The 13,058-nt window shown below is 41.5% G+C and overlaps 7 protein-coding genes across 7 annotated transcripts; 3 read left to right on the top strand and 4 right to left on the bottom strand. All coding sequences in view use genetic code 12, as the record gives it.

Annotated features, from left to right (window-relative positions):
• Nucleotides 1–396: 396 nt before the first annotated feature.
• Nucleotides 397–2,214, top strand: KGF57_003045 (Rab GTPase-activating protein; the record flags this gene model as incomplete). The annotated part of the gene is made up of 1 exon (XM_051752423.1): nucleotides 397–2,214. The coding sequence occupies one exon, from the start codon at nucleotides 397–399 to the stop codon at nucleotides 2,212–2,214; it is 1,818 nt and encodes a 605-aa protein (XP_051608481.1).
• Nucleotides 2,215–2,291: 77 nt separating this feature from the next.
• FOL1 (trifunctional dihydropteroate synthetase/dihydrohydroxymethylpterin pyrophosphokinase/dihydroneopterin aldolase) lies at nucleotides 2,292–4,682 on the bottom strand (the record flags this gene model as incomplete). The annotated part of the gene is made up of 1 exon (XM_051752422.1): nucleotides 2,292–4,682. One exon carries the CDS (start codon nucleotides 4,680–4,682, stop codon nucleotides 2,292–2,294), a length of 2,391 nt encoding a protein of 796 aa, XP_051608480.1.
• Nucleotides 4,683–5,026: 344 nt separating this feature from the next.
• KGF57_003043 (uncharacterized protein) lies at nucleotides 5,027–6,112 on the bottom strand (the record flags this gene model as incomplete). Its single annotated transcript, XM_051752421.1, has 1 exon — nucleotides 5,027–6,112. The coding sequence occupies one exon, from the start codon at nucleotides 6,110–6,112 to the stop codon at nucleotides 5,027–5,029; it is 1,086 nt and encodes a 361-aa protein (XP_051608479.1).
• Nucleotides 6,113–6,390: 278 nt separating this feature from the next.
• Nucleotides 6,391–8,484, bottom strand: KGF57_003042 (Nrd1 complex RNA-binding subunit; the record flags this gene model as incomplete). The annotated part of the gene is made up of 1 exon (XM_051752420.1): nucleotides 6,391–8,484. The coding sequence occupies one exon, from the start codon at nucleotides 8,482–8,484 to the stop codon at nucleotides 6,391–6,393; it is 2,094 nt and encodes a 697-aa protein (XP_051608478.1).
• Nucleotides 8,485–9,309: 825 nt separating this feature from the next.
• KGF57_003041 (mitochondrial 54S ribosomal protein mL46) lies at nucleotides 9,310–10,221 on the top strand (the record flags this gene model as incomplete). Its single annotated transcript, XM_051752419.1, has 1 exon — nucleotides 9,310–10,221. The coding sequence occupies one exon, from the start codon at nucleotides 9,310–9,312 to the stop codon at nucleotides 10,219–10,221; it is 912 nt and encodes a 303-aa protein (XP_051608477.1).
• Nucleotides 10,222–10,445: 224 nt separating this feature from the next.
• On the bottom strand, nucleotides 10,446–11,684 carry ERV46 (Erv46p; the record flags this gene model as incomplete). The annotated part of the gene is made up of 1 exon (XM_051752418.1): nucleotides 10,446–11,684. One exon carries the CDS (start codon nucleotides 11,682–11,684, stop codon nucleotides 10,446–10,448), a length of 1,239 nt encoding a protein of 412 aa, XP_051608476.1.
• A 248-nt stretch (nucleotides 11,685–11,932) lies between these two features.
• Nucleotides 11,933–13,036, top strand: KGF57_003039 (uncharacterized protein; the record flags this gene model as incomplete). The annotated part of the gene is made up of 1 exon (XM_051752417.1): nucleotides 11,933–13,036. One exon carries the CDS (start codon nucleotides 11,933–11,935, stop codon nucleotides 13,034–13,036), a length of 1,104 nt encoding a protein of 367 aa, XP_051608475.1.
• Nucleotides 13,037–13,058: the final 22 nt, after the last annotated feature.

Genomic DNA, 13,058 nt, shown 5'->3' with positions numbered 1-13,058 from the left:
TCCAATTCCCTTCCTGTGGCTATACCCTCGATCAATTTCAAGCTCAACAACTTCAACTTAGTTGAGCCTTAGCCATCTTTTTCTACTGTCCTCTCGTATATTTCCTGTGCTTATTTGTTGTTGCTTTCGCTTTGTGTATCATGATTAATGCGCCTGATCTGCAACTGGAACAGAGAACCAGTAAAATTTTGAAAACGGCGTTTCAGGTACTCATTTTCTTTCTTCATCAGCACAACCTGACTCAGGAACAATTCAGTCACTGTTGTATCCTATCTAATGATTCACTCAAATCACTAGACCTTACCAAATTGCAGAAGTTGAAAAGCAAATACTTGCTAAAGAAAACCAATTACAAATAAATATCATATTATAGAACATCATACAACGCATAATACCATGACCACCTCGATTGACGACAAAAACAACAACAACCAATTTCTAAGCATCGAAAATAATAGCATCAGCCAAAATGGCAACTATCAAACACTTGATCCGGGATCACAAAACACACGCACTGACGGAAAGGTACTGCATCAACGTAACGAATCATCATACTCCAGAAATTTCTCAATACTTGACACATATGCACAAGAGAGCCCCTCTAGACGAAACAGTTATGTAGATGTTGGATTAGTACCATCACCATTGGAGGATATAAACTCTGAAGCGTCAATACTCAAGAGTTTTGATGGCTCAACTCCAAACAACAGCTCAAATGCACTTGAAGCAAATGCAATAATCTCGATCGACAGTGCTTGCAATACAGCAGTCGAGAGTGGATCGAATAGAGACGTTTATGTGAAACCGACTACCAAAGCCTCTGATGCAGAAGTTCTAAAGTCAAATTTCGATCGATACGGCTTCAAAAAGTGCTCTTCAAACGGGCGATCTACTGAGGAATACAATGCCTGGTTTCAACACTATTCTGAATACACAATAAGGCGGAAGAAGAAATGGGAGAGGACAATGAAAGATCATGGGTTGAATGTAGTGCCACCGCACAGTTCAACTTCCACAGAGCAAGAAACAGAAGAGGTTCCAACTCGTTTCCCACCCAAATCCGACAAGATCAAAAAAATGGTGAGACGTGGCATACCTTCTGAATGGCGCGGTAATGCCTGGTTTTTTTACGCAGGAGGATATGACAAGCTACGAAAGCACGAGGGGCTTTATGATAAACTTGTGTTGGAGACGAAGGATATACAGAATAAAGAGAGCGAAGTGATTGAACGAGATTTATTTCGAACTTTCCCAGACAATATCTATTTCAATTCTTCCATAGATGGAAACGGCCTTGGTTCGCGTGAAGCAAGTTTTGTTAGAGATGAAACTAAACTAATAAAGTCATTGAGAAGGGTCTTGATTGCGTTTGCTCAGTACCAACCACAAATTGGGTATTGCCAATCACTAAACTTTTTAGCTGGCCTACTCCTCCTTTTCATGGACGAAGAACGTTCCTTTTGGATGTTGGTTATCCTAACGGAGAAAATCATCCCCAATGTTCATCTGGCTGATTTGGAAGGTGTACACACCGACCAAGGGGTCTTGATGCTCTGCGTAAAGGAGTACTTACCAGTATTGTGGGATACTTTGGGAACCAACTTTGATGGGGAAAAGTTGAAAGAAGACAACATTTTGTCCAGATTGCCTCCAGTGACCTTGGTCACGTCGTCTTGGTTCATGTCTCTTTTCGTTGGGATCTTGCCGATTGAAACAACATTGCGTGTGTGGGATATCTTGTGGTACGAAGGGTCAAAGACTATATTTCGCATCTCATTAACAATATTCAAATTGTGTATTGATTCACCAGAGTTTCAGAGTAAACAGGGTCCCGGCAGCGACGAGAGTCAACAAATTGAATTGTTTCAGTTTATGCAAGGGTTTCCTAAAACAGTCTTGGATCCTAATTTACTTGTTGATTATTGTTTCAAAAAGATTGGCGGGTATGGGTTCGGTTCATTATCACAAGGGGAAATTGACAAGTGTCGAGATTTTGTGGCGAGGCAAAGACAAAAGATGCATTTGAATTCGAAACGCAAAGACTTGACTGAAATGACAGAAGAAGAAAAACAAACTTTGTTGAATATCAATGGCGCCGATAAGGAAAACATTCATGATGTTTATGGATTTCATAGGTCCATCATGAGCGGGATTGTATGGAACAAGAGTATCAGCAACAAAATGAAGAAAAGACTAACGGGAAAAAAGAGATAATTACAGCATGGAGATAGCTAGGAATGCACAGTATCCGCATACAAGCAAAAACATATATACCTGTATCTAGATTGTCTCTAGAACACGTCTTTGTAGATTGCATCACTAGTAATCACAACATCTTTGCATTTGTCAACATCATGAACTCTTACGAAATCAGCATGCTGCTGAATAGATGAGGTGACTGTTGCAGCCGTAGCCATCGCCCGATCCGAGGGCGTGTTCAACTTGCCAGTTACTGTTCCCAAGAATTTCTTTCTTGAAGTACCAATCAACACACTCATTCCGTTAAAGCTGAGGTACGACAGTGATTGAGTTTGGATTGATGTATCTCTCCCCTCCTTATCCTGTAGATTGACTTGGATTGAATACTTCTTGAAGTAGGAGCTGTTAGCCACAATGGCCAAGTTTTGTTTCAAGGATTTTGCAAACCCCACTCCTGGATCAAGAATGATTTGCCATTTTTTGACACCATATTTGAAACTCTTTAATATTTGCAACGAAAGTTCACGCGAAACACCATTGAGAAAGTTGCTCAACTCTGGATTGTTGACATTTTCTTGCTGACCCGATTTCGGATCAATGAGATACTCTACAATATCGTCATTCTTGTTTGGTTCGTATTTGGTCAACTTGGACATCGTTTGTGGAGTGCCTCTTGAATGATTCATGATATATGGACATCCATACTCCGCCACAACTTGAAAGATACGCTCATCGTATCGACCCATTGATATGTCATTGATGATGTCAGCACCTGCTTCAAGGCACTTTCTTGCGACATTCGACCTATACGTGTCGATGGAAATCAAAATATTGGCCAACGCAGCATCTCTAGACTCTCGGATTTTTTGGACGAGAGGAAGCACACGTTCAATTTCTTCTTCCTCTGATGGCTCCACACTTCCAGGTCTCGTAGATACACCACCAATGTCAATAATCTGTGCTCCCTGTTGAACAAGTCTGGCCGCCTCGCCAACTATATTATCCAACGAGGATGAATAATACTTTCCTCCATCACTGAATGAGTCAGGAGTCATATTCAAAATTCCCATGATCAACGTGGGTGACTTGTAATTAACCTGATCGAATCTCATGACATTGTCCTTGGTTGAGATTCTCGGCACGGGAACCAACTGCAACAAACTCGAATCCGTTTGAACATGATCATCGGGTTTGTCACGCAACAACTGCAGCAAGTGATCATGAAATGGCTCAGCGCTAATTGGGTGCGTTTGGTCTGGTGGCAACAATTCGCATAGTGGTTGCAAAACAAATGTCCTTTCCAACATCAGTTTATGTGGTACTATCAAATCACTAGTGTTTATCTGTACGTTATCATATAGCAAAAGATCCAAATCAATAGTACGAGGACCGTTTTCAATCTCTTTAACTCTTGCTAAGTGCTGATACTCAATCTCCTTCAAAATTTCCAATAACTTGTGTGGTGAATAACCCAGAAATGAAACTTTTGCAGCTGCATTGAAAAAATCAGGTTGGTCAAGATGGTACATTGGCTTCGATATATACATGGATGAAGTGGATTCAAGAGTGATGTCGTAGGCTTTCAATTTCTCGAGTGCTTTTGTGATGTTTTCCAATTGGTTGATATTGGAGCCTATTGCAATATAAGCAATGTGCTTTCCCTTGTACCCCTGTGTAGCTTCATTCTCTACAGGTAAGTTGAAACCACCGTTTCCCTGTCGCGAATATTCTAGGGTCAATGGTTCGACATCGACGAAATTCCTTGGTGTCATTAACGAACTCACGCCAACTCCTTCAACATGACTGAACGCGTTTGGTTTCGTTACTCTCGCATCAACTGACTCAATTCCAACACCATGATGATTTTGAAATGTCAATTGGCCAATCTTGAACACCAACGCTTCAACTGTTTTGAAATTGGAAGACTCGACATATTGTACAATATCTCCCACAACCTTGTGAAAATCTAATTTAGGATCGTCTTTGGTAATTTTGATTTTCAAATCCACATCAACAATCTGCTTCTGAAGTCTCTCAAATGTAAATACCCCAATGATTGTCAATAGACGCAACTTGGTGACATTATACGCATCGTAATTCGTCAATCGATCAACACGACTGCGAACCAATTCATACTCGACGCAATCAGCCCTAATCTCAGATTTCGGGCTCTTCACCACCACTTTGGCAATTTCACTCCCTCCACTCTTTTCATCTAGGGCAATTTGCGATACTGCTTCCGCAATGCTACCCAACGACTTGAAATTCCGATGCTCATTTGACTTTAAAAAATCGGAAATGTGTCTTGTCAAAACGGCATAATTGACACTATATTTTAAGTTATCGGTGACTGATGCCTTGTGGAAGTCGGTGTTTAAATATACCGAAATGGTGATTGGTTGTGGTGTTGGTCTATTCCAGGCATCTTTGCCCGTTATTGCAGTAGCAGAAATATCTTTGACAAACACCAAATCTGTTGACATCTTGGGAGTCAGCTGTAGTTTTCTATTGATAAACTGTTTTGGAAAGTAAACCCAATTGGGTTTTAGTTGTTTGGGGAACAATATTGTGGATGCTTATCTTTGGCTATATTGGCCTGGGCTAGTTGATGAAAAAAGAGTGGATGTTGAAATATATATACATTTGTTTTTTTTTTTTTTTCACTCAGATCTTTGCACCCAAGTTGGAAATCATGAAGCACGATGGCTGCAGAATTGTCGTCAGCACTCTGCTCATAGCTAGTCCAAAATCTAACTACGCTATACTACAATGCGGAAAAGGTACCACTTCTGCAAAGGGTTCTGTATATTCTAACTACGTATCGTGTCTACATATCATTCTCAATTTCTACTTTATCAGCAATCACAATTCCATAATCCGTAGACTTTTCACAAAACCGTTCGGCATCATCATAATCAAGTTTCAAATCCTCCATAATCAACCGTATTATAACTTCATTCGCCAACACATGAATAGCAAAGCTCGGTATCGTCCAGTAACTAATGGCAGGATTCATCCTGCATCTATTCAAAGCAAGCTTACACGCCTTTGTGATTTCCTTGCCTATAATTGACTGTCTTTGGAAGCCATAGTATCCCCCGTAAAACAGCTCCCAGTCAATCTTTGTCTGCTCTTTGGCTGTCATCGTCTCGTGTGGTGACAGCCTTTGCTGCTCTTTGGCTCTTTCATAATATACCGAAGGTGTCTCTTTGCCCTTTAGTATCGGCTCTATACATCCAAAATGTTTCTGGGCTCTTCTAATCAACTCCAGTCGTGTTTTGATAGGTGGCGGGATACCTTTTGATTTATATTTTTGAAGAACATCACTCCGACTTCCATACTTGGCCAGCTCAAAAGTGCTCAACAGATTGGGTGGCTCAATTTCAGTCACATGTTCACTCGTCCGTGCCATTTTCCTCTCTCTGAACTGTTTCGCATCTGCACGTATATCCACTAACCCCTCAACTTCTCCAAAATCAAATTGCTTCCTCTTCTTCTTCTCCTTCTTCGCAGGGCTCGGAGAAGCTCGGTTCACATTGATAATCCCAAACTCTTTGTCGTCATCATCGTCAACAGCAGGATTTAGCTTAGTGGAGTCTAACAGATGTGGGAATGCTGAGACGTCTCGAAAGTTCAGACCGTTTTGGTCTGAATTCTTGTCGTTGTGGACATAAACCGGTCTCCTTTTCGGACTTCCTTTGTTCTTAGGCCTAGAGTACTTCTTGTTGGTCTGGTCTGACAGTTTTTCAGGTGAGAATATCGACGGTACAGAATTCATGTGTGGATTATCGTGGGGTTTAGAATTCCGGTACGGAACGAACCCGGTCTCGAAATTAGCAGGACGTATTGGTTTAGCCCGTGGGGTGGGCTTGGGCTTTGCGTGGGTGTTCAAACTACCGTAATCTTTGTTCATTAAATGATGAACCAAATCTGGTTCCTTCTTATGATTAATACCTTCCTTTATCAGATTACATGAAACATTCAATAAAAAAAGAAGAAAAAAAAAAAAAAACAAACAAACAAACTTTAGCGTTGCAATGGGGCAACAGATTTTGTACGCGTCACTACACAAATGATGAAGGCACCAAATCATAAAAAATTACCATCAATTAACTAAACACCACCTATGTATACAGTAATAATTTACAACTGAAATCTAAGATCAATCCTTTCTCTAACGCATATAACTACCTAGCGCGGAGGCTGCTGTTGCTGTTGCTGTTGCTGCTGCTGCATCATCTGCATAAACATCTGTAATTGAGCTGCAGTTGGCATACCTGCCCCTTGAGGCATTTGAGGAAGGGAGGGGAAACCGTTTCCAACAGGCTGTTGTGCTTGCCCTTGTGGTGGTGGATATGATGGAAATTGTTGAGCTTGAGGAAACGATGGCTGTTGCTGTTGTTGGGTAGGGCTGTTTCCAAACAACCCTTGTAATGGATTGACAGAGGACTGATGATATGTATTGAACCCAGGCAGAGACCCGTGGCTCATTTGAACCTGTTGGTTAGGGAGCAACGTCGTCTTGACAAACTCTTCATCTGGCTCTCCTGGTCTATTCGATTTCGGACCATTCCTTGCCGAGTTAGTGGGCATCTTCTTTGACATGGCTTTGGAGGATATACCCGCTCCAATTTCAATATCAGGCTCATCAATAACCATACCACTTGAAATTGGTTGGCCACCAGTACCTCCCCATTGCGCGTTAACAACCCAATTCCTATCAGCATCAGTCAATCTTTCAATTGGAATTATCGAAATTCCGTGCTGATAATTGCAGCATTCTCTGGGCCCGAACCCGACTCCCCAACGAGTTCTCAATGGTAATGACTGGTCCTTATTGAAAGACGTAATGATTTGCTCTGCTTCTTTTCTTGAGTACACTTTAACAAACGCATGTTTCCTCTCACTGTTTAAAATAACCGATTGAATCTCAGCAAACGGTCTCAAAACTTGGGCAAGAACTCTTTCGTCCATGTTTCTTGGTACACCACCAATGAATAAAGTACGTGACAACACCTTTATTGTTCCCTGGGGTACACTAGGGTCAAATCCGAGATTCCTCGGACGATAATGAGGTGTTCCTGGAAGGTTCATCTCAGTGTTCATAGCGGTTGGAGGGACAAATGCAGGGTCTTTGTGGAACTGTTGTTGATGGCGACCGTTGTTTCTACTATGATTGTCTTGATATTGCTGTGGTGGGGAGTTTGTTTGGTAACCATTACCGCCAGCTGCAGCGGCGGCAGCTTTTTGCTGCTTCAAATTTTGAATGTTCTGCTGTAAAGCAAGTACCGACGAAGCAGCTGCAGGAGATTTGACCTGTCGTGTGGGAGATCTAGATCTACTTCTCTTGTAGTTATTGTTTTGATCACGACTTCCGCCACGCCTGCCAGAACCATAGTCATCAATGCCGCCACTTAATGCGTGTGTGCCAACTGAGGGCTCTGAAGGCGGAGCGGTGGGTCCTCCTTGCAATTGCTGCAACATATTGAATATAGCTTGTTGATCATTTGTTTGACCAGGCTGTTCATGTTGTCCTTGTTGAGAGGTAGTGGTAGTGGTAGTAGTAGTAGTAGTAGAAGAAGAAGAAGCAGCGGCCAAGTTTGCTAATAAGCTAGCAGTATCGTTTGAGTTTGCACCATCTGTATGAATCGATGCTGAAGGGGCAGCAGTAACAGAGTTGGGGTTGGACCCTGTTGTGGAGGTATCAGTGTCGCCTTTTGCCAACGACGCCAAGGCCAGTAAAATACTATTGGAATCCCCTGGTTCTGAACTTGGTTTTATAGGTTCAACACTGGAGCGTGGAGGTGAACCAGGGGGTGTAGTTGACCCGAAATGTTTCTCCTTGATCTTGTTCAATATTTCAGAGTCAAAAGTCTTGTTCTTTTCCCAAATCTCAACCAATTTACCAATCTTATTGATGATGACTGGATCCAATATATACTCCAAGGCATCATCCATCAAACTATCAATCAATTGGCCGATTTTGTACACCGCTGATGCAAAAGTTCCATCAGGAGCAGATGCGTCTATAGTTTCATTTGATGCCACAGCCCCGTCTTTTAATTTTCTAGCTACCGAGTCAACCACGTACAAAGTACCTAATTTATGTGAAGGAGCAGCAGATTTACAACTAGAATAAAGTGCAGCAATAATCTTACTTTCTTTTTCCTTGTCAAAGTCTGTAGTCGCAATGTTAGACAACTCTTTAATACGCGAGCCAGATACACCGGGAGCCTCCAATGAGGGCAATTCCTTAAGGAGTTGGTCAAATCTTTCCATCAGCATGATTTATATGTCCTTGCTAAGTCTGCTCTGTGTTACTCTAGTCTTTTCCAATAGTTAGCTTCCAAATGATTACAAAAAAGGATTCAAAAGCTAGGCGATGTAATTCACTTTACAATGTGATCAGTACGAAGTTAAAAAAAAAAAAAAGATAGAAGAATACGATGATTGGTTCTGGGGGGGGGGGGGACGTTGGGATGGGTTGTGGATGGCACTACTGTTTTTGTTACGCTTTGGTTGGTTTGGTTTGGTTTGGTTTGGTTTGGTTGATGAAGTGTAAGTCTTTTAGTTCTCCTTTCTTGTTACTGGTGGCTTAGTTGGTCCAGATCGTTTACTGCTAGTGTTTACCAAATGGACTTGAACAACGTCAAAGCTATAAAGAAAACAGTGGTTAAAACTTCACAGTTTAAGCAATAAAAATAAAAATAAAAATATTATAAAAATAAAAATAAAAAAGTAAAGTATTAGAAAGACCAAAAGTGTGTCTTTTTTATATATTACCTTTGATGTGTCTTTAGTAAATGATGTAGTTCCTCTTGTCTTGTAGAAGTATCAGAACTAGTAATACCAGATGATTATCGTTGTGGTTGTGTTGATTGCTCTTGGTTTTGGTATGAAGAAGAAGAAGAAGTTGTTGTTGTCGTTGTTGTCGTTGTTGTCGTTTTGCTGTTGGTTTGTCAACAAAAATTTTCTCCTGTCTCTCTCTCTCTACGTTTTCTTGATCTAGTTTACACGACCTTCCTTTCCCTTTTTTCTATTAAGCGGATCAAATAAGGATTACGAAAATTTTTCAATCTCAAGAGGAACAGTCCTGAGCAAGATATATCCATGAATTCCCTTGGTCTTAAGATAAGGGGGCCTCTAGCTACTCAAATACGAAACTATGCAGTAGCGCAGTCTGCCACCACTGCTTCAACTAACAGCAGTGCATGTACTACCACTACCACTACCACTACTACTTCATCACCATCCATATCGCTGACATTAATCTTATCACGTCCTCCAATTATAACCCAGGACCTCGCCCCATTCGAATCCCAATTCTACAAATACCAATCCGAGCTATGGAGGAGACTCATGTGGACATTTCCCAAATGGTTTTACTTCAAACAAGGAACAATGGCAGAATTGAGGTATCGACAAATCAACAAGAATCCCGTCAGTTACAACCCCAAAATATCTTCATGGCCCAAGGGCAAACCAGACTTGAAGCATTTAAGAGATAGGAGGTTCAGACAGTATATCAGGGCTCCCAAGACATATAGAGAAGAGGATGAGATTGTTGAAGGACAAGACCAGCTGGAATTTAAAGAGAATGAAATCTCACGGAAAATTGTGCCTGCCTCACGCACAACTGAAGCTGACAAACGTCAAGACGTGACTTCATTGGAGAGAAAACTAAGTAGGACCTTGTATTTGATCATCGCGGACAAGTCCAGTGGAGAATGGAAGTTGCCTAATTTTAAAGAACTGAGTGGACAGTTGCAGCCTTTACATGTGTTGGCCGAGGAAGGATTATATGAACTTGGAGGTAAGAAGATCAACTATTTCAATGTGTCAAAAGTGCCATGTCATCACAACAAGAACAAGGAATATTTCATCAAGTCGCATATCTTATCGGGAACTTTTGAGCCACAATCCGACTCAATCCTGTATCAATGGGCCACCAAGGAGGAATTGAAACAATTGTTGCCAAAGGATTATTATTCTGATATACTGCATTTATTGAGTGATGTGTGATTAAAAAAGAAATAAAAAAAAAGAGGAATTGTTAAAAATCGTTTTGTAAATAGGAATCCCTGTATAATTTTCATAGACCTGGACTTCAATGCTTTTGTTGATAAATGCACTCTTCCAACACTTGTCACCCTCCCCTTGCTCGACCCCCGTCTAGTACAAAACTTTTATTCACTAGTCTACAAATCCCATTCTCTCTCTCTCTCTCCCTCTCTCTCTCTCTCTCTCTATAAATCCTTTTTACCTTTTATTGCCTGTTGTGCAGCAAAAACACTACGATCCATCAACGAGCCCACCATCAACACTCCAGCAATCGAGCTGACAACGCCCAAAATGAACCCCAGTCGGGTCTTGGCATACTCCTCACGATTGATAATTTTCATTGGCGAAATATCGAAATTGAAAGCAACTCCAGGAACTCCACCTCTGGCATGCAATGTATGTTGGTGATCTTCATCCTTGCCACCGGCTAATGGACGATCATGGGTGATTACTGAAAACTGATTGGTGTCAAATTTGTGTTTTCCATCTAAACTTTCAAAACGGGTGGCAACAATCTTGAGGAAATAATTGATCAGGTGGTACTTCTTATGCTGAAGAAACTTGTGTCCATCTAATGGAGTGATTGAACCGGTGTCATCCAATTGTGACTGTGGTGGGTTATTTCCAAACGACAAGTGATTAATAACATGATCGAAATTGAACTTGTCCCTGTACTTTTGATACAATGACAAATCATGAACGTGGCGCCCGTCTTTAGTCATTGATGCACCGGGTGCGAAATCCAAAGTCCCAGCAACACGATTGATCTTTGTCGTTCCACTAACTCGACAACCTTCATTGTCACTAATACGCTGCTTCAAACGCTGCACATATCCTTCTTGTTCACATTGAGCAATATTTTCTCCATCGAAAAATTGCCAATTGGCTTCAGCATAAGCACGGCGTACAGCAGCACACGTATTACAACAAAACTGCTTCTTGTCTTGGGGCACAGCTCCATAACATGACCCACATTCTCCCTCAGTTTGTCCCTCAGGCAAGCCTGGTGCAATTTGTTCTAAAGGTACTTCGCGTTGCAATGCCAATTGGTCATCCTTAATCTCCACCGGTTTCGAAGAATGGCCCTGTTTGATGATCCTATGCTTTTCCAATTGCGAGTTTATAATATCCAATTTCAAATCGCCCGATTCATCAAACAAATCAATGGAGACTAAATCACAAGGTAGGTTCAAAAACGATATGTCCAAGTTTATATCCAACTGTTTGTTTATATCACGATCGACAACAAGTTCGGGTCTAGCGATAACGGTAGTGTAGTCAATGTACTCATTGCGAATCAAGAATAGTGCCACAAGAATACAGATTAGAGTGATGATACCACCGGAAGTAGTCTTGATTCTGGCATCTTCGACTGTCTTGGCAAATGCATCCAACGAAATCAACTTGGGTCGTTGAGACGACATGAGAGTATGAATAAGTGAGTGAGTGAGTAAGTGGGTGAGTAAAAGGAGTGACAAATAAGTACAGCTCGATCTCTCTCTGGGGTAGATGTACACGTTACGTGGTTCAATCTTTCAATTTCTATTTCAATTTCAATTTCAATTTTTTTTTTTTCTTTCAGAGAGACGGAACGAGCCAACGCTTAGACACGGATCAGTACAGTACAGCATTTCCCAGACAGACACCAATTTACCCAATTCTATAACTCACAATGACCGACAATGCCCATCTCATACATAACCGGGCCTATTTCAAACAACTAACTCCACAAGTGCTCCGAGACAAACCTCTAGCAGGGCACACATCAACCTCCTCCGAAGTAATCACCATCTCCATAAACAACTGCGGCACCCGTCTCGTGACCTCACGCACCGACAAATCGTTGCGCATATGGAAATGTCTTCCTGACCGCATTGTAGATCCGATAGTTGTTGAGGATGCCCACTCGAAAGCGGTTGAAAGCATATCGTGGGATCCCAATAGTGAATATACTTTTGCAACAGTGGGAAGAGATGAATACGTAAAGATATGGCGTGGTGCGACTGGTACGTTGGAGAATGTGATCAAGACTCCGTTGGATTATCTAAAGTTGGTTCGGTACTCGGTAGATGGCGAATTAATGATTGTTGTTGATCGAAGTGCAAATGTGTTGTGTTTTGCTGTTAATCAGAATTATAAGGTTGTTTACGAGTTTAAAGTGCTGGATCATGTTTATGATTTACAGTGGTTCAATTACGGTCATGCATTTTTTGTGATGGCAATGCACGATGGGTCGTTGCCGATATATAAAGTAGCTGACAGTGTCGTTGATAATAATGGTAATGGTGGAGCTCAAAGCAGTGCGCGGGTTGAAATTGAGCTAAAAACAACATTGAGAGGACATCGTTCATCTGCGACATCAATATCCATCTCCCCCAAAGGTGGCCATTTTGCAGTGGGAGCCAGTGAAGGAGTCGTTAGTCTATGGAGCACCGGCTCAATGGTCAACAATGGAGTCATAACCAGTATAGATGAAGTTGTATCATCGTTGGAAATAAGTTCGGATGAAGCATACGTAGCTGTCTCGTTTGATAAGGATTCAAACTCGACCATCTATGACATGACCAGTGGCGAACTAGTGTTTGAAATGCCCAATAGTGCTAGTGGTAGTATGACTTTTAGCTCAGTTTGCTGGTTTCCCAACAAGTCTATACTTGCATACAGTTCTGACTTCGGTACTACGGTAACCTGGCTCAAAAAGGATCGTGCAAGGAAAGATAGAGAGGAAAGAGCAAGTAGTGTGTTGGGATTGGCAAATGGGCCAAGAAGAAAATAAGCATGCATACTTTGCTATACAT

Source organism: Candida theae (genome assembly GCF_024610275.1).
Source record: "Candida theae strain CBS 12239 chromosome Unknown scaffold2, whole genome shotgun sequence".
In the NCBI taxonomy this organism is placed as follows: domain Eukaryota; kingdom Fungi; phylum Ascomycota; class Pichiomycetes; order Serinales; family Debaryomycetaceae; genus Lodderomyces; species Lodderomyces theae.
This window is presented reverse-complemented; position numbering and strand designations above follow the sequence as displayed.